Raw genomic sequence first — 22,242 nt, 5'->3', positions numbered from 1 at the left:
TAAAAAATCCATCTGATTTTTTCACCTCCCTCTTCAGCTCTTTAACTTCATCACTCACAAGAGCCTGTCCAGTTTTCCTTTACAATCATTGCTGCTATATTAATCCAGGCTTTCATCACCTGGTACCTGGACTGTTCTATTAGTCTTCTAATTTGAGTCCCTGCCTTCAGCTCTGGTCTCTCTCTAAAGGGATCCGTATTGCTTGTCTTAAAATACAATTTTCAGGGGCACCTGGGTGGCTCAGTCCGTTAGGCGGGGACTTCAGCTCAGGTCATGATCTCGCGGTCTGTGGATTTGAGCCCCGCGTCGGCTCTGGGCTGGCAGCTCAGAGCCTAGAGCCTGCTTCGGATTCTGTGTCTCCCTCTGTCTCTGCCCCTCCCCTGCTTGCTGTCTCTTTCTCACATAATAAACATTAAAAAAAAAAAAAAAAAAGCAATATTCATCTTATTGCATCCCTACCCATAATTTTAACTAACCCCCAATTACCTGCAAAGTTGAATTGGTATTCCCAATCTGTTTCCCGCCTCTTTCATTCATGGTGTGGGAAATGCCAGGGTGCCTACTAGCCAGTTGGGCCCTTCCTCCTTTCTGAGACACCATCTATCTTGCCGCTGCAAGGTATGACACCCGTCTTGCGTCCCTGAAATACTCCAGAAGCCCCTGGTCTACAGTACCTAGGCCTCTGCATGCCTATAGCCCTTAATTCGTTCAGCCAACAGCTTTTCGGCATCAGTTGTTGGTGGGCTGTAGTGCGTCACCGCTGTTTATGGCCTCGATTGCTATTTACCTTTTCAATTAGGATTCCACTGAGAGCTTCTGGAACTAGTTAGTACCAGGTCTTCACCATCATGACAAATAACGAATTAGTATTTTCCCTTTTCAGGGGCTGTTCCCCGAGCCTGGCTCTAACTGAATAGGCCAGAACTTAGCGGTCGCAGGATCTGACCCTCTGCGGCAGAACCGCGCAATCTCGGCGCAGGTGAGGGAGCCGGCAGAGCCAGAATCCTATTCCATCCTCTCCGCTGCTCCGCCGGCTCCCCGAGTCGGCGCTTCGCGGCGCGTGCGGGCGGCGGTGCTCGGCCTCCAGGGCTACTTTTGGCCCTCGGCAGCCGCCGTCCGCGGCGCCCAGCTGAGCCCACAGGCCCTCGGAGGAGACCTGCCGTGGCTGCGCCGCGCTGCCGTGACCCGGGCTCTCCGCGCAGGTGGGTTTTCCCCGCCTCTCTGGGGCCCGGGGCGCCGCTCCACCGTAGGGAGAGCGCCGGAGGGACCTCGTCCCCCCGCGGAGACCCAGGCCCGCGCCTCTCGGGCGCCACCGCGCTCGCTCTCGGATTGGACCCGGCTCCGCTCTCCCGGCCCCGCCGGGGTGCTGCGGCCCCACGAGGGTCTGTCTCCGTTCAGCGCTGCCCTCGCACCTTCTCCCGTGCTCCCCGGACCCCGGCTTAGCCTAGCCTGGAGGGAAGCTGTGCTCACCGCCCCCGCAGGGCCTCGGCTGCGGAGGGTCGCTGGCGCCCTCCATCACCGCGGGAGTCTGTTCGGCTCTTGGTTGAATGTAGATTAACAGCCCGTCTTCCCAGTTTCTAGGCCGTCGGGGATTTAACACCTCATCTGGAGTTGAGTTTGAACTAATATCATGGGTAAAAGCGCTGAGCTATGGAGGCTCAGTGGGGTTCATATCTCGGCCCCAGCCAGTTTTCTTCCCGGTGAAATGTATATAATAATAGTACCTGTTGCACAGAACCGTTATGAGAAGTGAGATTTGCCCGTCAAATGCGCAGGGCTAAACGTAGCTCCTACTTCTGTCAAGGGCTTTCCCCACAAACGGGAAAACGGCTTTGACCAGCAGGTGGCAGTGGTGACTGTATAATACGATGTGCAGCGAGTCCGAAGTTACCTGGTGTTGCCTCAAGCGTTTAGAGGCCCCCTCTAAAGAGGGTCTTGGCTGAGAATCTTGGCTGAATTGGCAGCTTTAAACTCTCTTCAGGCTGGAAAGTACATTAGAGATTGAGGAATACTACCTACTATTTTAGTAGGTTGCGACTAACCTGACGGTGGTTTCCTTAAGCAGTTTACAATGGGTCCCAAGTTTCTTCCCTCAAGTTCAGTGTTACATTAAAAACAATACAAAACAAAACCAAAAACTTTTCTGCCACTTTGCTAGCCTGTTGGGATGGCACTTTGAATATGGGTTAGAATTGTATTGGAAACCACAGAATTAACATGGATGTCTACGTTCATTAAACATAGTATCAAGCACTTTACTCTATGCCAGACATTGTTCTGGCACTAGTTAGTTATAACATGGTGAACAAAGCAGACACAGTACAAGCTCTCCTGGAGTTTACTTATTGGTGGTTGAGACCAACAATGTAAATGTAAATAAACACATAACAATAAGTTACCAAGGAGAAAAAAAAATTGAGACTGATTTTGGTTGGGTGGCTCACCTCCCTGAGGGGGTGAGACACTTAGCCCAGAAAGATGTGAAAAGGAGCCAGTCACGCAGAGAATGAAAGGGAGAACATTTGAAGTATCAGAAACAGTTTACAAAAGCTCTGAGGTAATAAAAAGCCAGGAAATGAAAGAAAGGAAAAAAAAAAAGGGGCTGCAGCGTAATGAATAAAGGGGGAAAGTAGCAAGAGACGAGGTTGAAGTGGAAGGATGAGCCTTTAAGCAGGGTCATAAGGGGTTTGAGTGCAATTTTGTTTTGAGTGCAATAGAAGTCATTGGAAGACTTGAAGCATGGAATGCCAAAATTCTGTATTTTTTTTTTATTTTAAAAGTTCACGTCTGCTGCTATGTAGAGAGTTAATTGGGTGATGGTAGAATAAAGATAACCATTTGGAAGATTATCGCAGTAATGCAGGTGAGAGATGACGGTGTCTTCAGATAGAATGGTGGTGGTGCAGCTAGAGAAGAGTAAACAGGTTAAGAGACATTTTGGGGGCGAAATCAGGAAGCCTTAATGATGAATTAGAAGGGAATAAGGGACAAGAAGGAATTGAGGGTGACTTTCAGGTTCCCAGGTTGAGCAGTTGGGTGGATAGTGATACCATATACGGAGATGAAGAAAACTGGAGAAGGAACAGATTCAGGGGAAGGAGGTGGTAGAATGGAGAATTCCGTTTTAGACAGACTGACTTAGGTATCTTTGCTATATCCCAATAGAAATGTTTGATGAGCAGTTACATATAAGAACTTGGCGCTCAGAGTTGAGAAATTTGTGTTGGTGGTATGAATTTAGGGGTCATCAGCATACGGATGAAAAGCCAAGGGAATGGATGAGGTCACTGAGAGGTTATCCAATTTGATGGTTATCATCACCATTGGGCCTGTGGCAACCAGTGTGTTTAAATATCTTTTTGGGGTTAAAGCATTAGATTTTAGTAATTGGGTAAGTGAACTGTCCTTGCAGATCTACAGATGGTCATGCGTGTGTCACCCTGTATTGCCCTGAAATGCCCCCATTCCATGGTGGGGAGAGAGAAACAAGAACTTGTGTCCACAGGTGCTTCCTAGATCTGGCCCTTAAGCTTGCTGATTTCTATTTTTAGTAAGCTGAGGGTTATGTCAGTTTTCTGCCACCTACAGGACGGACCATGAAGCTAAAGGAGCTTGAACGGCCTGCTGTCCAAGTGTGGAGCCCAGCCAGCCAGTGCCCTGTGTATCTCGCCACAGGTATGATGATACTGTGGACTAGGATCCACTGGAAGTACATAGGTCAAGGGGAAACTTAATATTCAGAATTCTTTACTGAGCTTCAGAGAAAGCTTTAGAGTCATGAAAAGGTGGGGTTCGCTTGCAGGATAAGCAAGGGGACATTAGGTGTTTGGGGTACCTAGGGGCAGCCTTGAATTATGGTTCAAGCTTGAGCACCTCCTGTTTTCTTGCTTTCTTTGGAGTTACCACTTGAAAAAGGATATACCCAGTCCTCTCCTGTTCCGCTGCCTCTCCACTCCCTAATCATTTATACCCCAAATCCATGCATGTATTTTTGCTTATATACTGCCTCTTCCTAACTTTTCTTGTGCCTAGGAACATCTGCCCAGCAGTTAGATGCCTCCTTTAGCACAAATGGCACCTTGGAAATCTTTGAGGTTGATTTCAGGGACCCCTCCTTGGACTTGAAACGCAAGGGAGTCCTTTCTGCCTCAAGCAGGTACCATGTCTGAATTGTTGATATGTGTGCAGGGCAGCTCCTGATGTAGACTGAGGAATTCTGGGAGCAAGGTGTGCTTCTCAAGGCTCATAAGGATATCTATTAGGTGAAGGACCTTCACCAAGTTGGGGAGAAGTTAACTCTGGGTTTATTTTACCAAAGGATTTTAAAAACACCCACTCTCACTTTTTTGGTCAACAGCGGCATCAGGCAGAGTCGTGTGTTAGAGACTCCTCAACCAAGCCTGGACCCATACGTGCCTGCTCTCTCTCTGAGCCCAGAGATGTTGGCTTCTTCCTCCCTTGGCTCTTGTGAAGATAACCTGACACAATATCTCCTTTTGTGCCAATGGGAGGAGAATGAATGAGCCTCTCCTCATTGTGGTTAGGCACTGATTGGGTGCTCCTGGATTTCATGGCTCTGGCAGGCTTACAGGCCTGAGTACAGGCATTCACAGAGCACATGTATACAGGTCAGGCACTATGCTAGGGACTCTGTATATCTTATTCATTCCTCAAAATGAGCATGAGCAATAAATACCATTATTCCCATTTTGCATAGGAGGGAACCGAAACTCTGGGAAGCTAGGATTTACACATAGGTCTCATTCCAAAATCTACCTTCTTTCGATTATTCAACTTCTCTTTTATAGGTTTTGTAAAGATGTGGCTTACAGTCTGAAGCAGTGGTCTCCAAATTTTCATACCACTGGGGAAAATGTGAATATTCACTATACTCAAGTTATAGAGGCAATACAAATAATATACATGCATTACTCTACTATTAAAAAGTGCCATTTCCATAATTTTATAGATTAAAAATATAAGTCTTTTTCCTACAGAGAATTATCTTGTCCATCCCTCTTTAGAGATTACTGGTCAAAATGCAACTTTGCATTCTCTTATGAATGTTTTGGTCCATCTGAGAGATAAATTAAGGTATTTAGATAGAAGTACCCTCTTTTTTCTTTACATGGGTTAGCCTAATAATGAAAGGTTAGTTATCGTTCTCCCTTTCTTGAGCCCCTATATCACTTTCTGACAGTATCCTTTATTTTACAGTTTTTTTACATCTTTGTATTTCCAGTATCTTTCCCTTTGAAGAGCAGCCACTAGAGGGTTTACCAATAATGATGAGATATTCTTAGCCTCCAAGCAAGCATTTCAGAAAGGGCTCCTGAAAGAGGGGAGCTAATTCAATAACATTTATGCTCCTGGACTTAAGAAGAGGGGCAATGGGTAAGAGCTCCTCTCCTCAGCCAGCCAAGCAATAGCTTTAGCACAGTAGTGGCTCCTTAGGGCTAATAGTTCCTAAGAAAGAAACAATATAGTTGCTTAAGAAACCTTGAAATTGAATCCTAAGATCCCTGTGGGCAGAGATTTTTGTCTGTTTTATTCACTGCTGTATCTCTAACTCCTAAAACATCACCTGACATTTGATGCTTAAGGATTATCTGTTAAATGAATGAGTGATGCTAGAAATGTCTGGATTACCAAACTGAGCACTCATATCCACCATTTCAGTTAGTTAAAGTTATTCTTCAGTTAATCTTAGTGCCCTGAGAGCTTTTCAAAGGTGACGATCGGTTTGTTTTGCAGCCAACTAGGCTGAAGGGACCCTTTTTGAAATGTTGGTACTCAAATCAGGAATTGTAAACTTCACTTCATACCCTGTTTGATCCTGCAGGGATTGGGAGCTATACCCAAAATAAATAGTGCAGCTAACACTATTGATAGTGTGTCATCTCTATTTTCTTTTCTACCTCTGTAATTGTGTGCAAGGATTGAGTTGCATTTCCAAAGACCTAAGGAACTATCTTTGACATAGATCTATAGGGTGTTCTTGAAGAAATCATCTTAGACACCCGAGGGCCTAAGGCACCCACTTCTTTCTGTTCCAGCCTGGGTTCAGTCACTTACTCAGAAACCCACATCTCAAACTATTGACCAAGATGATCGAGGTAGAGAGAGGGCTGCCTGTTCTTTGCTTTATACTTTCCTCTTTCCTTTCTGTGCCATCTTTTGCGTGGTTTAGTGGAAAGCACAGTTGTATTGGGTTGCATCCTTGGCTAGAGATAGGTGACTTTGTGCAAATGGAGGTCTTAGGTTTCCTCACTTACATATAAAGAAGAGGTTGTACAAGAAGACTAAGAACCTACTGAGCTCTAAATTCAGGTATTATGTTCAGTGTTTCCTTCTCTTCCTTTTTTGTATCATAATCTCTTTTCTTTTTCCTTTTTATTTATTTTTTTTTTTTTTAAAGAAACCTTCCTTGGGTCTCATCGTTATTACCTAACACATACTTTTCAAAATCTTCCCCCATCCTTTGCCTGCCCTTTTCACCAGATGCATGCCTCAACCACATTTGAATCCTGAAGATCCCCTTATATCAATTCATGAGGCATCAGAAAATATTATGTATTTAGAAATATCTGACTGAAAGAGAAGTCCTCTGAAACACTGGTGTGGGGTGGATAAGGGACCACCTCAAGCTGTAAATAGACTGAAGAGAGGGAATGGATTAAAGCCACCGGGTGCATCAGAATCAATATGGATTAGCACGTGCATTGAAGCAAGTGATGTTTGGTTTGTTAGATGAATCTCACTCAAGAATAAAGGTTTTTGGGAGAATAATACATTATTTATGAATTGTCTTAATGAAATGAGGACTTAGCTGCTGTGGCTGAATGAGGTCAGAGACCAGTGTGCGATGTGCAGTACTCCACCCTCTGTCTGCACTGAGGGTCTAGATCTTTTTGTGGTCTCTGTAACCTCTGTATGACCTATTCTCTAGTAACGTGAAGACAGTAGGTGATCTATCTCTCAGCACCTTTATAGTAGTTCTGGCTACTTGGGGAACCCTATGGCCTCTCTTTGGGTGCCTGTGTAAGGAACAACACCAAGCAGAAAAAGATCACCTTGTGTACTTTTCTTAGTTTTCCCATTTCCAAGGTTTGCCTTCCTTAGAGATTACATCAAGATCACAGAGTGGAGAGAACGTGGGCTTTGTTGTTGGATAGGCCTGGGTTCAGATCCCAACGCTGCCATCTAATATCCTCTTGGACACATTGTTTAACTTCTCTGGCCCTGTTTTTCTCTGCTGTAAATTTGGGATACATGGGCACGTATTAGCTGGTGCATATTAGGCTTCAGAAAAGAAGTTCTCTCAGACAGCCACTGCTTCACTTCGCTGTCTTCATTCTCCAACTTGAGCCCTGCCTTCACTGCTCTTTTTTTTTTAATGTGTGTGTGTGTGTGTGTGTGTGTGTGTGTGTGTGTTGAGAAAGACAGAGCATGAGCAGGGGAGGGGCAGAGAGAGAGGGAGACACAGAATCCGAAGCAGGATCCAGGCTCTGAGCTGTCAGCACAGAGCCTGATGTGGGGCTCAAACTCACCAACTGTGAGATCATAACTGGAGCCGAAGTCAGACACTTAACCACTGAGCCACCTAGGTGTCCCTTCACTGCTCTGACTTTTTAGGAAACTTGGATTCCCTCAGCTAGTTTGGCTTGTTTTCACTTCAGTAACATGAGGTTGGAATTTTTTTAATGTTTATTTTATTTATTTTGATAGAGAGCAAGCGATCAGAGGAGGGGCAGAGAGAGAATCCCAAGCAGGCTCTGCACTGTCAGGGCAGAGCCCAATGTGGGGCTTAAACTCACAAACTGTGAGATCATGACCTGAGCCAAAATCAGGAGTCAGATGCTTAACTGACTGAGCCACCCAGACCCCCTCTGAGGTGGTTATTTTTAAAAAGGAACCTTACTAAGCAAATAAAAGCAAAATCCCAAACAAAGAAGTACATAAATTATGGAAGAAAGAATTTACACAACACATATTCCTAGTTATAAATTAGCTAAAGCTTGGCCTCAGCTGAGCTTAGCTAGGATGGCCTTTTGATCTCTCAGTCCTCAATTTATTCTCTTTAACCTTGTCTTTTTCTCTCCGCCAGGAGCATAGCCATGAGCTGGTCATAGGGCTGGTTCTGTCTTTATGAATTTCAGTGTCTTCCCCTACTGGTCTAGGCTGGTATCAATCTGATGTATCCAACACAGGGGTTCTCAACCCTGTTTGCTTGTTACAATCACCTGGGGGCTCTTGTTAAAAATGTAGATTCTGGGGGCACCTGGGTGGCTCAGTAGGTTAAGCGTCTGACTTCGGCTCAGGTCATGATCTCGTGGTTTGTGGGTTTGAGCCCCGTGTTGGGCTCTGTGCAGACAGCTCAGAGCCTGGAGCCTGCTTCAGATTCTGTGTCTCCCCTCTCTCTGCCCCTCCCATGCTCATGCTCTGTCTCTCTCTGTCTCTCAATAATAAGTAAATGTTAAAAAAAGTTTTTAAAAATGTAGATTCTGAGGGCCTGTCTCTGGAAATTCTGCTTTGCAAGGTCTAAGTAGGAAAGTAAAGAATCTGGTTTTTTCTTTTTCTTTTTTTATTTTAGAGAGGAAGAGAGAGTGCAAATGAGGGAGAGGGGCAGAGGGGGAGACAGTCTTAAGCATGCTTCCTGTTCAGTGCGGAACCGGATGCAGGGCTCGATCCCATGACCTTCAGATCATGACCTGAGCCAAAATCAAGAGTCGGACAGTCAACCCCCTGAACCACCCAGGTGCCCCAAGAATCTGTATTTCTTTGATGCTGTATACTGCCCATTATCACCATCTCCATGGGAACCTCTTCAGCAGAGAATTGCACCTGTATTCTCATGTTTTGAAAGTTCCCATCATTCCATACAAACTCTTCCTATACCATCTCTTTAAATTTCTAATCTCTGGAAATCCTATTTTCAAGCCAAAGGCCATCTTGTTTTTTAACTTTTAAACTATTCAAACATAGAAAGTTGTAGAATAGTACAATGAACAATTACATACTTTTACCTAGATTTATCAGTAGTTAATATTTTGTTGCATTTGCCTGCATGCCGTGCACTCTTTTTCTGCGTGCACATGTGTGCGTACACACACACACACACACTGTTCCCTGACCATTTGAAGAGCAGAGATGATTGGCATTCCTTGAGTCCGTTGAATGATCATGTCCTGGTCCTTGCTTAACTTGTCCTAGCCGTTCTCACTCTCCTAGATGTTCTCTTTCATGTCCTATTTGGGCTCTAGGCTCACTCTCACTAGTGAAATGGTTAACCATAGGACTGTACTTTCTACATGCTTACAGAAAGAAAATCATTTTGTCACACTCTGTGTTCTGCATCTTGGTCACTCTAAACTAACTAGGCTTGTTCTCGAACTCTTTGGTGACTCCCCCTTGAGGTCTCAGGTGCCTTTGTCTTTGGTCTGTATGCCAGGTGCTGTGATCATACTGACGTTACTGTGACATCTTCTACCACCCCCATGTGAGTTTTTCACTGGCCATATTCTCCTCTGGTTCCTGTGAGACCTATTGTGGGCTTCTCTAGTTATTTTGTTGACTCGCCCTCTGCCCACATTGACCTCTAGCCCCAGGTGACCTGGCAGCCTCTTGAACTAATGTGGCACGCGTTCTTCTGCCCTGTTGAGATCAGTGCAATGTTAGAACACATGGCCTTTTGGACGGTACCTGTAGAGCCACCGTTTGTGTCAGCTCTGCTGCTTTACCTCAGTTGCTGACCTGGTCTCAAATGGTGTTCAACTCTTCACTTCTAACAGGTTGGTGCTGCCTAGTGACTGGTCAAACAGGTTCCTGCCTGGTCACCCCACTCAGTTTCTTGGCTGATGTTTCCCAGGGTGTGGGAACATTTCATTCCAGTTAGGGATCTTATGACATCATTCAGTGTGAAATCTGGCTTCCCCGAAGGGCTGTGGAAATACCCTTGGCTAGCAGCTGTGAAATGGAGGACAAGACTACCTTTAAGGCTTTGGGGATTTCACATGGCTTCCCTAGGGGCTTTGTAGAGGACCTAACTCTGCAGGGGCCCAGGATCCATCTTTTCCTTTTGTGTAAGATGCAGGCCAGAAAGCCAGAAGTGTTTCCCACGAGATGTGTTTATTCTTTTTGCTTCTGTGTTTCTAGGGCTGGCCGGCTACAGCCATAGAGCAGATCCAGTGGGCTAGTCACATGGGAGAGACACAAGGTGGAGTGATCCTTGGGTCCCTTCTCACTTACAGCTTGAGAGGGAAGAGAGGACAACAGTTGTTGGTGTAGGGAACCTGCTTCTAGTCAGGTACAGAAGAGTTTGGATCTTCCTCTAAACAGAATACAGTCTTTTATGATGGTTAAGGGATCAGACTCTAAAATAAATGGGCCAGACTTTATACCTTGATTCCACCACTTCCTAGGTGTCAAATAGGGATAAAACTACTAACTGTGTATACAGAAATTCATATATTTTCTGTGTCTCAGTTTCCTCAATTGAAAATGGAGTTAGTAATAATACCTTATAGAGTTATTGAATATTAAATCAGTGAATACATGTGAAGCACTTAAAACAATGCTTCATACGTAGGAACTGTTTAATAAGTGTTAGTTGTTACTGTTATTTGAGTTGTGAGGATTAAGTGAAGTAATTTATTTGAAATGTGTATCACTGGCCCTATATAACCCTAATAATGTTAATTTAGGGGGAAAAAAAAAGCCTGACCTCCTCACTTCTAGTGTAACAAAGATGGAATATTTTTCAGAGAAAGGGCAGGACCAAAGTGAGGACACCTCTGTTGTGTGTCTGGTAAGTGAGGGAGAAAGGCAGGCCTGTCTTGGGGTGGGGATGCCTGCATAATGGCAGAGGCTGACAGAGATGCCTGCTCTCTGCCTATTAACATGGTTCTGAGTTGGTGCTGATGCCAGTTTCTCCTCTTTGTAGGTTTTACAAGCTGATCTGGGGGAGCTTTGGCAATGGGCTTCTGGAAGCCTCCGGGGTTATTGCAGGCGGAGGGAACAATGGCATGCTTACTCTATACAATGTGACCCACATCCTGTCTTCGGGGAAGGAGCCTGTGATTGCCCAGAGGCAGAAGCACACGGGGGCTGTCCGAGCCCTTGACTTTAATCCTTTCCAGGTACTGCATTTCAGTTGGTCAGACCATGGCCAAGCCATGGAGTAACAATTCTGTATGGAAACATTGACTTGTGGCCTCCAGTCTGTAACTCTGAGCCCTTCCCAGACTGTTAGGGGAGCGGCTTTGGAAACCCCACATGTGGGTCTCTTTCCCCCTTTCCTGCTCTCACTTCTTCCTGGGGTGGTGTTTCTCCAAAGACCTGTTCTTCATACAGGGCCACCTCCTGGCCACAGGAGCCAGTGATTCTGAAATCTTCATTTGGGATTTGAATAACCTAAATGTGCCAATGACCCCAGGATCCAAGTCACAGGTAAGGAGGCTCCTAGGGCAGCTGATTTTCCCAGGGAGAGTCTTGAATCCTGGAGGCAGCCAGAGCACAGGAGGTTTTGGACTTTACCACTGGAGGGCAATAAAGCTCCGCAAACGAACACATTTTACCAGCCAGCCATTAGCAGCAACGGAGGGGAGGGTGGTTTGTGGTCATTAACTGTCCTAGGGTTTCTGGAAGGAAGATGAAGAAGGGCAGTGGGAGGCACTGAGAAAAGAAGTGTGAGTACGATTTATCATAGTAGAGCTCAGGCAGGGTAGAGTAGGACCCTAAGCTCAGGAAGTGGGGCTAAGAGTAGGACACCCAGATATACTCTTGTCCTTTTTGTGGAGTGAGTCAGCTTTGCCTCTGTATCTAGTTCTCCATGCAGTTGGGGTCCTGTGTATATCTGTCTCTGAGTGTACCTACCTGTCAGTCTATAACTGGGTCTGTCTTTTTGCTTCCTGGCTCTTCTCTGTCTTATGCTTACAGTATCGTGAGGTAAGTTAATTATAAATTTGATAGCACCCTGTGCCCTAAAAATAGCAATGGCTTTTCTTTCTGCCTCATTTTCTCTGAGGGTCTTATGTGTCTGTGTTTCCCTTTCTTCCTCCTCCTCTCCCTCTCTCTCTGTCATAGATAAGAGGCCTGTTTTAAATCTTGACTCTATTCTCTCAGGAGCAACTTGGGATAGGAGTAAAATCCAAGTGTGCCTGCCCTTCTCTCAATTTCTACACCAGTACCCCCAAAGGGTCCTCTCTAGAAAATTTAACCCTCGGTTCCCTGATACTATCTGGGTTTGGGAAGCTCATGTCTGCTCTTGGGCTTTCTGTGGGTGGTTGGGAGCAGTGGAACAGCAAATGTCTCTTGGTCCAGGGGATGACAAGTTGTCCTCCACCCCCTCCCCCCATCCTGCCACAGCAGCCTCCAGAAGACATCAAAGCACTCGCTTGGAACCGGCAGGTTCAACACATTCTGGCTTCTGCTCACCCCAGCGGCAAGGCAGTTGTGTGGGATCTCAGAAAGAATGAACCTATCATCAAAGTCAGCGATCATAGCAACAGGGTGAGTTCTGGAGGCAGAATGCAGGGTTGGGCTCTGGCTTCTTCCTCATGCCTGAGCTTTGGAGCTGTTCTTCCCCAGGCCAGGGTTCTGCTTTCAGCTGCTACACTTGCAGACTTAGCCTCTTATCAGATTTCCTGTTGAGAGTGAATGCTTAGGGAAGCTAAACAGAGCTGATCTGGAGGCTTCTAATATTCATTACTTACTCATGGTCATCACACAGAAGAGACACAAAACCTGCCCTATTCCAACTGGGCGGAAAACGTTCATAATCAGAAGAGTCAGGTTACGTCACCCTTTGGGGTCTGCTTTGTTCACAGATGCACAGCTCAGGCCTGGCCTGGCACCCAGAGATAGCCACCCAATTGGTGCTCTGCTCAGAAGATGATCGTCTTCCAGTGATTCAGCTGTGGGATTTGCGCTTTGCCTCCTCTCCCCTGAAGGTGCTGGAGAGCCACAGCAGGTAATATCTCAAACTCTACTTTTTTGGCAGACGGTATGGCATAACTGACCTGGGTAGAAGGCAGTGAATGCCTCACTTTAGTTACCAAACATCCTCCCTGCCTTCAAAGCCATTCCCAGTGAACAGTTTCCCAATCCTAGCTCTAGCCCCAACAAAGAGGAGTTTCTTGAGATGGTAAGGTTATGGAGAAGAACCTGAGATTCCATTTAACTTCCAGAAATTGGAGTGTGGATGGGGTCATGACAAATATTTGGAGCCAATGTTTAGTCCTCCTGGGAGAGTCCAGGATAATGTTAATCTCTTTAGGTGGTGAGGTTATCTCCTCCAAGACTTCTCCTTTTTTTTTTTTTTTTTTTAGTTTCTTTATTTTGAGAGAGAGAAGGGTAGAGAGAGAGGGAGACAGAGAATCCCAAGAAAGCTCCACACTGTCAGCACGGAGCCTGACATAGGGCTTGATCTCACAAACCACAAGATTATGACCTGAGCCAAAACCGAGAGTCAGACACTTAACTGACTAAGCCACCCAGGCACCCCTAAGACTTTTCAGTAAGAAAACCTTGGCTCCTGTTTATCCTCCGAACAGGCCTGCCCCTGAAGCTGTAACTCTTAGGCCCTTAGCAGAGAAAACAACCCCACACTGTTCTTTCTTACTAAAGGTCTATGTTGCTTTTATGCCTTCTTGGGGACTTTTAAGAGTTAGATCCTCACTCCTCACATGGGCTAAAAAGCACACATAGGGATGGGTGCTTGAGTGACTCATGCTGATTCACAGTCCCTACTCTACAGTCAGGGAGGAGAAGCGGGCCATCCTGCAGGGACTGTGAGAGGCAGGATGATACAGTGCATAGTGCCCAGGCTCTGGGGTTTGACGTGTCCTGGCTGTATGGCTGCTGAAGGTTCCTTAATTCTTCAAAGCCTCCTTTTCCTCATTTGTAAAATGAAATCAGGCCACTCATTTTATAGGGATGAGATATATCCAAGATATGTATGACACTCTACTCCTAGTGGGCATTCAACAAATGTTAGTTCCTCTTTCCTTTCCTTTTTAGGGGGATCTTGTCAGTGTCGTGGAGCCAGGCTGACCCTGAGCTGCTGCTCAGTAGTGCCAAGGACAACCAGATCTTGTGCTGGAACCTGGGGAGTGGTGAGGTAGGCCGGCCTTTCTGTGGGCATGCTGGGAGAGGAGATGAGCTGTGTGTTCTGCATTGTTTTACCTAAGTCAAGGTTTCCCTAATGGTTGGGTTCCTTCACAGGTAGTATATAAGCTACCCACACAGAGTAGCTGGTGCTTTGATGTGCAGTGGTGCCCTCGGGACCCTCCAGTGTTCTCTGCTGCCTCCTTCGACGGCTGGATCAGTTTGTACTCCGTGATGGGTAGGAGCTGGGAAGTCCAGCAGATCAGACAGGCTGACAAGGTTTGAAGGGCTTGGTGGAGAATGCTGGAGGGAATGCTGTCTCTATGTTGGGGGAGAGAGAAGGACGAATGGCCTGGGAAGATGGGAAGAAGTGGGGACTATTGGAGACTGGGAAGCCAGGGGCCTGGGTTGGGAGGGCTGCACCTTTGCTCTAGTGCCCATCTTCCTGGGAGGATGTCAATTTCTGCCACAATACAAAAGAGGCCTTCACCTTGACGCTTGCTCTTGGATGTTCTCTGTGGTATTTCAGGGACACTGGACCTCTATGGTGGAATCGTTATTTTGGAAGTGCCTTATCTCCCTTTCTCCTATAGATCTGTTCTGTGTCTACACTCCACTGTAGACCTTGGATACAGTAGGCTTTCCAAGAGCCTACTGCATGCGAGTTTTACTCTCACTACCAGTTCCCTAGAAAATGGGAGTCTAGCCTTTGTGGGCCAGATTGGATGTTTCAAGGATTTCCCCCAAACATGTAGACGCAGCACCACTTCAAGTTGATGTCCTTTTGCCCTCAGATCTCTTCTTCCTTCAGCAAAGGCCAGCCTCTCCCACCATTGCAGGTGCCAGAGCAAGTGGCCCAAGCATCACTGATACCTCCTCTACAAAAACCCCCCAAATGGATGAGAAGGCCGGCAGGTGTTTCATTTGCTGTAAGTGTAGTGTGTGTGTGGGGGGGGGGGGTAGTGCATGGTCGTATGTGTGTATGTGTTTGTGAAGCCTGTTGCGCGCCCAGCACGGAGCTGTGTTCTGTAGGAGATTCATTCCTACTGCCTGTGTCTCAGATCAGGTCCCACCTTCATGCTCAGGCAGAGTTACTGTAGCTTTCCTTTCTACCCCTTTGCCTAGCGTACTGTGCTGGTCCTGTCTAAAGGGAATTGAGCGCTTTAGACTGCTTGGTTATGGAGAACTGCTTGAGATTCCACCTGATCTTTCTCTCTTACGTGTTTGGACTGGTAGTGAGTCCAGACATGTAAGGGTTAGAATACAAAGCAGGAAAGAAAAAAATGTAGATTCCATCCTGTCCCTCCTCTGCTCAAAACCTTTGGCCCCATTGTCTTATGGACTCAAGGCCAAATGTACACAGGGCCGCACTTACCTTTCCAGTTTTTATTCCCCCTTATTCTTATGTGTTTCATGTGCTCCAGTTATATATGACTCCTTTCTGTTCCACAAATAACTCCTCAGCTTTGCTGCTTTTGCCTGTACCCTGCCCTTCAACTTCTCTCCTGAGCCATTGAATCCTACTGTACCTTTTCATGTTCTTTTGCTTAAATACCACCCCCTCCATGATGTCCATCTTTAAACCCTTGTCAGACTTCACTTTGAGGATTTATCCTCCTATAATGATACACTTTACTTGGACTAAGGTTATTTACCTACTCGGTGGAGACCCTACTAAGTAATGGACTCCTGGAGGACAGGGACCACATTTTGTTCATTTTTATCCCTAAAGCAAGTGCTTCTCAAACTTTAATACACATACAGATCACCTGGAGATCTTACTAAAATTCAGATTCTGGTTCCTTTAGTCTAGGGTAGGACCCAAGATTCTGATTTCCAGTAAGTTCCCAGGTGATTCCCTTGCTGCTGGCCTGAGGAGAGGCAGGGCCCTAAAGCACTAGGTTAACCTAATGCTTTAAATATTAGGTGTCATTTAAAAACAGATGTATCGAAGAAGTGATTCTTCTGTGCAGAGCCACCAGTTTTATTGTGGAGGCAAGGCCAACACACTCAAGAGGCAGGGAGGTGAAGAATTCTTATGTTGAAAGACCTACATTTCTTCGTTTGTTTTGTTTATTGATTTCAGGAGATAATTCTGTGTTTAATTGTTGAGGACTCACCATACCATTTTCCACAGCAGCTGCACCATTTAATATTTCCAACAATGCCTAGGAGTTTCATTTTCTCTGAATTAGCCCCAATACTTATTTAATACCTTTTTTTTAAAGTTTTTATTTATTTATTTTGAGAGAGACAGAGAGAGAGAGAGAGAGAGAGAGTAGGGGAGGGACAGAGATGGGGGAGAGAGAGAGAATCCCAAGCAGGCTCTGTGCCATCAGTTCAGAACCTAATGCGGGGCTTGAACTCATGAACTATGAGATCATGACCTGAGCTGAGATCAAGAGTCGGACCCTTAACCACCTGAGCCACCCAGGCACCCCTCTGCCTTTTTTAATTGAAGTATAGCTGACACACAATGTTACATTAGTTTCAGGAGTACAACGTAGCGATTCAGCAGATTTATACGTTCCGCTACGTTCACAAGTGTAGCTACCATGGGTCACCATACAGTGCTATTGTAGTACCATTGGTTATATTTCCTATGCTGTACCATGACTTATTCATTGCATAACTAGAAACAGGTACCTCGCACTCCCCTTCAACCATTTGCCTGGACTCTCACCTAACCCTCCCCTTTGGTGGCCACTGGCTTGTTCTCTGTATTTCTGGGTCTGTCTGAAGAGGCCTGCATTCTTTTTTTTTTTAACTTGTTTTATTTTTTTAAATTTACACCCAAATTAGTTAGCATATAGTGCAACAATGATTTCAGGAGTAGATTCCTTAATGCCCCTTACCCATTTAGCCCATCCCCCCGCCCACAACCCCTCCAGTAACCCTCAGTTTGTTCTCCATATTTATGAGTCTCTTCTGTTTTGTCCCCCTCCCTGTTTTTATTTTTTGCTTCCCTTCCCTTGTGTTCATCTGTTTTGTCTCTTAAAGTCCTCATATGAGTGAAGTCATATGATTTTTGTCTTTCTCTGACTAATTTCAGTTAGCATAATACCCTCCAGGTCCATCTACGTAGTTGCAAATGGCAAGATTTCATTCTTTTTGATTGCCAAGTAATACTCCATTGTGTGTGTGTGTGTGTGTGTGTGTGTGTGTGTGTGTGTGTATACGCACCACATCTTCCTTATCCATTCATCCATCAATGGACATTTGGACTCTTTCCATACTTTGGCTATTGTTGATAGTGCTGCTGTAAACATGAGGGTGCATGTGTCCCTTCAAAACAGCACACCTGTATCCCTTGGATAAATCCCTTGGATAGTGCAATTGCTGGGTCGTAGGGTAGTTCTGTTTTTAGTTTTTTGAGGAACCTCCATACTGTTTTCCAGAGTGGCTGCCCCAGCTTGCATTCCCACCAACAATGCAAAAGAGATCCTCTTTCTCCGCATCCTCACCAACATCTGTCGTTGCCTGAATTGTTAATGTTAGCCATTATGACAGGTGTGAGGTGGTATCTCACTGTGGTTTTGATTTGTATTTCCCTGATGATGAGTGATGTGGAGCATTTTTTCATGTGTCAGATGGCTATCTGGATGTCTTCTTTGGAGAAGTGTCTATTCGTGTCTTTTGCCCATTTCTTCACTGGATTGTTTTTTGAGTGTTGAGTTTGATAAGTTCTTTGTAGATTTTGGATACTAACCCTTTATCTGATATGTCACTTGCAAATATCTTCTCCCATTCTGTCAGTTGCCTTTTAGTTTTGCTGATTATTTCCTTTGCTGTGCAGAAGCTTTTTATTTTGATGAGGTCCCAGTAGTTCATTTTTGCTTTTGTTTCCCTTCCCTCTGGAGACGTGTTAAGTAAGAAGTTGCTGTGGCCAAGGTCAAAGAGGTTTTTGCCTGCTTTCTCCTCGAGGATTTTGGTGGCTTCCTGTCTTACATTTAGGTCTTTCATCCATTTTGAGTTTATTTTTGTGTATGGTGTAAGAAAATGGTCCAGGTTCATTTTTCTTCATGTTGTTGTCCAGTTTTCCCAGCACCACTTGCTGAAGAGACTGTCTTTATTCCATTGGATATTCTTTCCTGCTTTGTCAAAGATTAGTTGGCCATACATTTGTGGGTCCATTTCTAGGTTCTCTATTCTGTTCCATTGATCTGAGTGTCTGTTCTTGTGCCAGTACCATACTGTCTTGATGATTACAGCTTTGTAGTATATCTTGAAGTCTGGGATTGTGATGCCTCCTGCTTTCGTTTTCTTTTTCACGATCACTTTGGCTATTCGGGGTCTTTTCTGGTTCCATACAAATTTTAGGGTTGTTTGTTCTAGCTCTGTGAAGAATGCTGGTGTTATTTTGATAAGGATTGCATTGAATATGTAGATTGCTTTGGGTAGTATTGACATTTTAACAATATTTGTTCTTCCTATCCAGGAGCATGGAATCTTTTTCCATTTCTTTGTGTCTTCTTCAATTTCTTTCATAAGCTTTCTATAGTTTTCAGTGTATAGATTTTTCACCTCTTTGGTTAGATTCATTCCTAGGTATTTTATGTTTTTTTGTGCAACTGTAAATGGGATCGATCCCTTGATTTCTCTTTCTGTTGCTTCATTTTTGGTGTATAGGAATACAACCGACTTCTATGCATTGATTTTATATCTTGCAACTTTGCTGAATTCATGAATCAATTCTAGCAGTTTTTTTGGTGGAATCTTTTGGGTGTTCCATATAGAGTATCATGTCATCTGCGAAGAGTGAAAGTTTGACCCCTCCTGGCCGATTTGGATGCCTTTTATTTCTTTGTGTTGTCTGATTGCAGAGGCTAAGACTTCCAATGCTATGTTGAATAACAGTGGCAAGAGTGGACATCTCTGTCTTGTTCCTGACCTTAGGGGGAAAGCTCTCAGTTTTTCCCCATTGAGGATGATATTAGTGTTGGGTCATTCATATATGGCTTCTATGATCTCGAGGTATGCTTCTCTATCCCTACTTTCTTGAGGGTTTTTATCAAGAAAGGATGCTGTATTTTGTCAAATGCTTTCTCTGCATCTATTGAGAGGATCATATGGTTCTTGTCCTTTCTTTTATTGATGTGATGAATCACGTTGATTGTTTTGTGGATATTGAACCAGCCCTGTATCCCAGGTATAAATCCCACTTGGTTGTGGTGAATAATTTTTTTTAATGTATTGTTGGATCCGGTTGGCTAATATCTTTTTGAGGATTTTTGCATCCATGTTCATCAGGGAAATTGGTCTATAGTTCTTTTTAGTGGGGTCTCTGTCTGGTTTTGGAATCAAGGTGATTCTGGCTTCGTAGGAAGAGTTTGGAAGTGTTCCTTCCATTTCTATTTTTTGGAACACCTTCAAGAGAATAGGTGTTAACTCTTCCTTAAATATTTGATAGAATTCCCCTGGAAAGCCATCTGGCCCTGGACGCTTGTTTTTTGGGAGATTTTTGATTACTAATTCGATTTCCTTACTGGTTATGGGTCTGTTCAAATTTTCTATTTCATCTTGTTTCAGTTTTGGTAGTGTATATGTTTCTAGGAATTTGTCCATTTCTTCCAGATTGCCCATTTTATTGGCATATAATTGCTCATAATATTCTCTTATTATCGTTTTTATTTCTGCTGTGTTGGTTGTGATCTCTTTTCTTTCATTCTTGGTTTTATTTATTTGGCTCTTTTCCTTTTTCTTTTCGATCAAACTGGCTAGTGGTTTATCAATTTTGTTAATGCTTTCAAAGAACCAGCTTCTGGTTTCATTAATCTGTTCTACTTTTTTTTTGGTTTCAATAGCATTAATTACTGCTCTAATCTTTATTATTTCCTGTCTTCTGCTGGTTTTGGGTTTCGTTTGCTGTTCTTTTTCCAGGTCCTTAAGGCATAAGGTTAGGTTGTATATCTGAGATCTTTCTTCCCTCTTTAAGAAGGCCTGGATTGCTATATACTTTCCTCTTATGACCACCTTTGCTGCGTCCCAGAGGTTTGGGGTTGTGGGTGTTATCATTTTAATTGGCTTCCATATACTTTTTAATTTCCTCTTTAACTTCTTGATTAGCCCATTCATTCTTTAGTAGGACGTTCTTCAGTCTCCAAGTATTTGTTACCTTTCCAAATTTTTTCTTGTGGTTGATTTCGAGTTTCATAGCGTTGTGGTCTGAAAATATACACGGTATGATCTCGATCTTTTTGTACTTACTTAGGGCTGATATGTGTCCCAGTATATAGTCTGTTCTGGAGAACATTCCATGCGCACTGGAGAAGAATGTATATTCTGCTGCTTTAGGATGAAATGTTCTGAATGTATCTGTTAAGTCCATCTGGTCCAGTGTGTCATTCAAAGCCATTGTTTCCTTGTTGATTTTTTGATTAGATGATCTGTCCATTGCTGTCAGTGGGGTGTTGAAGTCTCCTACTATTATGGTATTACTATCAATGAGTTTCTTTATGTTTGTGATTAATTGATTTATATATTTGGGTGCTGCCACATTTGGCGCATAAATGTTTACAATTGTTAGCTCTTCTCGGTGGATAGACCGCTTGAGTATGATATAATGCCCTTCTGCATCTCTTGATACAATCTTTATTTTAAAGTCTAAATTGTCTGATATAAGTATGGCTACTCCGGCTTTCTTTTGTTGACCATTAGCATGATAGGTGGTTCTCCATCCCCTTATTTTCAATCTGAAGGTGTCTTTAGGTCTAAAGTGGGTCTCTTGTAAACAGCATATAGATTGGATCTTGTTTTCTTATCCATTCTGTTACCCTATGTCTTTTGATTGGAGCATTGAGTCCATTGACGTTTAGAGTGAGTACTGAAAGATAGTAATTTATTGCCATTATGTTGCTTGTAGAGTAGGAGTTTCTGGTGGTGTTCTCTGGTCCTTTTTAATCTTTGTTGTTTTTGGTATTTGTTTATGTATACACACACACACACACACACACACACACACACACACATACAGAGTCCCCCTTAAAATTTCTTGCAGGGCTGGTTTAGTGGTCACAAATTCCTTTAATTTTTGTTTGTCTGGGAAACTTTTTATCTCTCCTATTTTGAATGACACCCTTGCTGGATAAAGAATTCTTGGCTGCATATTTTTCTGATTCAGCACATTGAATATATCCTGCCACTCCTTTCTGGCCTGCCAAGTTTCTGTGGATCGGTCTGCTGCAAACCTGATCTGTCTTCCCTTGTAGGTTAGGGATTTTTTTTTCCCTTGCTGCTTTCATGATTCTGGAGAGGCCTGCATTCTTATCATAGCTCGGTCACTTATTAGCTGGGTAACCTTGGGCAAGTCACTTAACTCAAGACTTCAGTATTCTCATTTGTACAACAGGGACAGTAATACCTGCTCAGCTATATGTTAGTGAATTGACGTGAACCTCAAATAAGCATATATACAAGCACTTTGTAAAACTATCAAGTATTAACAAGTCAAAAGTTAAAATTGTTCTGCGTAGCACTAATCTATAGTGTAGGTTTGTGCTGTAGGAGAGTCAAGTGAAGAATTTTGGCCGGGAAAGTCCATTAAGGCAGGGGTCTTAGGAAAATAGTGAAGGGTTGGGGAGTAAGCAGTAGTTGTCAACCATGGCTGCAACCTGAAGAGCTTGAAAATATACTGATGCCTGGTCCCACCCCCCGGGATTCAGATTTTATTGTTGGGAGTACAACCTGATGATGATTCTGGATAGCTCCTCAAGTGGTTTTAATATGCAGCCAAGGTGGAGAACCGCTGGAGTAAAGGAACTTCACCGAGCTCTGCTTTGTGACAGGTGCTTTGTGTAGGGTACCTAATTTGGTGAGAAGGATTCTCAGTTGGGGGTGTTTTGGTGGGTGAAGGCTCAGAAGCAGGAATAAACTGGGCCCTTTGGGGATGTGGAGCGATCACATAAATGAGGAGGGAGAGAGAGGCTAGAGTGTCTGGCCCTGATCTAGGAGGATTTTGTATGCTATGGGCAGAGGTACTTAAGCCCTCGTCTGAGGCCTTGTGAAACCGTAACAAGCCCCTAAGTAGCAGTAGGTACAGGCCAGTAGCCTAAGGCTTGGGTTGAGGAGGAAAAACCCGGAGGCTAGCAACCAATTCCAGTCATCTAGATGTGCTAGCACTGGGAGTGGGATGGAGGG

General features: G+C 44.3%; 1 protein-coding gene across 2 annotated transcripts in view; it reads left to right on the top strand.

Moving 5' to 3' along the window:
- Nucleotides 1-1,105: 1,105 nt before the first annotated feature.
- Nucleotides 1,106-22,242, top strand: part of SEC31B (SEC31 homolog B, COPII coat complex component) — a 36,135-nt gene continuing 14,998 nt past the window's right edge. The window contains exons 1-10 of one of the 2 annotated variants that reach the window (XM_049646473.1): nucleotides 1,106-1,202; nucleotides 3,589-3,675; nucleotides 4,033-4,156; nucleotides 10,943-11,138; nucleotides 11,353-11,448; nucleotides 12,367-12,510; nucleotides 12,828-12,970; nucleotides 14,020-14,119; nucleotides 14,224-14,385; nucleotides 14,901-15,035. In XM_049646473.1, the coding sequence (XP_049502430.1) occupies nucleotides 3,597-3,675; nucleotides 4,033-4,156; nucleotides 10,943-11,138; nucleotides 11,353-11,448; nucleotides 12,367-12,510; nucleotides 12,828-12,970; nucleotides 14,020-14,119; nucleotides 14,224-14,385; nucleotides 14,901-15,035 (1,179 nt within the window). In that variant the 5' untranslated portion in view covers nucleotides 1,106-1,202; nucleotides 3,589-3,596. Of the gene's footprint in view, nucleotides 1,203-3,588; nucleotides 3,676-4,032; nucleotides 4,157-10,942; nucleotides 11,139-11,352; nucleotides 11,449-12,366; nucleotides 12,511-12,827; nucleotides 12,971-14,019; nucleotides 14,120-14,223; nucleotides 14,386-14,900; nucleotides 15,036-22,242 lie in introns of those variants that run through there. The other variant, XM_049646472.1, reaches the window with a different exon arrangement.

The sequence above is a fragment of the Panthera uncia genome, chromosome D2 (assembly GCF_023721935.1).
Source record: "Panthera uncia isolate 11264 chromosome D2, Puncia_PCG_1.0, whole genome shotgun sequence".
Classification (NCBI taxonomy): domain Eukaryota; kingdom Metazoa; phylum Chordata; class Mammalia; order Carnivora; family Felidae; genus Panthera; species Panthera uncia.
Note: the sequence above shows the minus strand (reverse complement) of the source record. Positions and strands in the feature narration are given on the sequence as shown.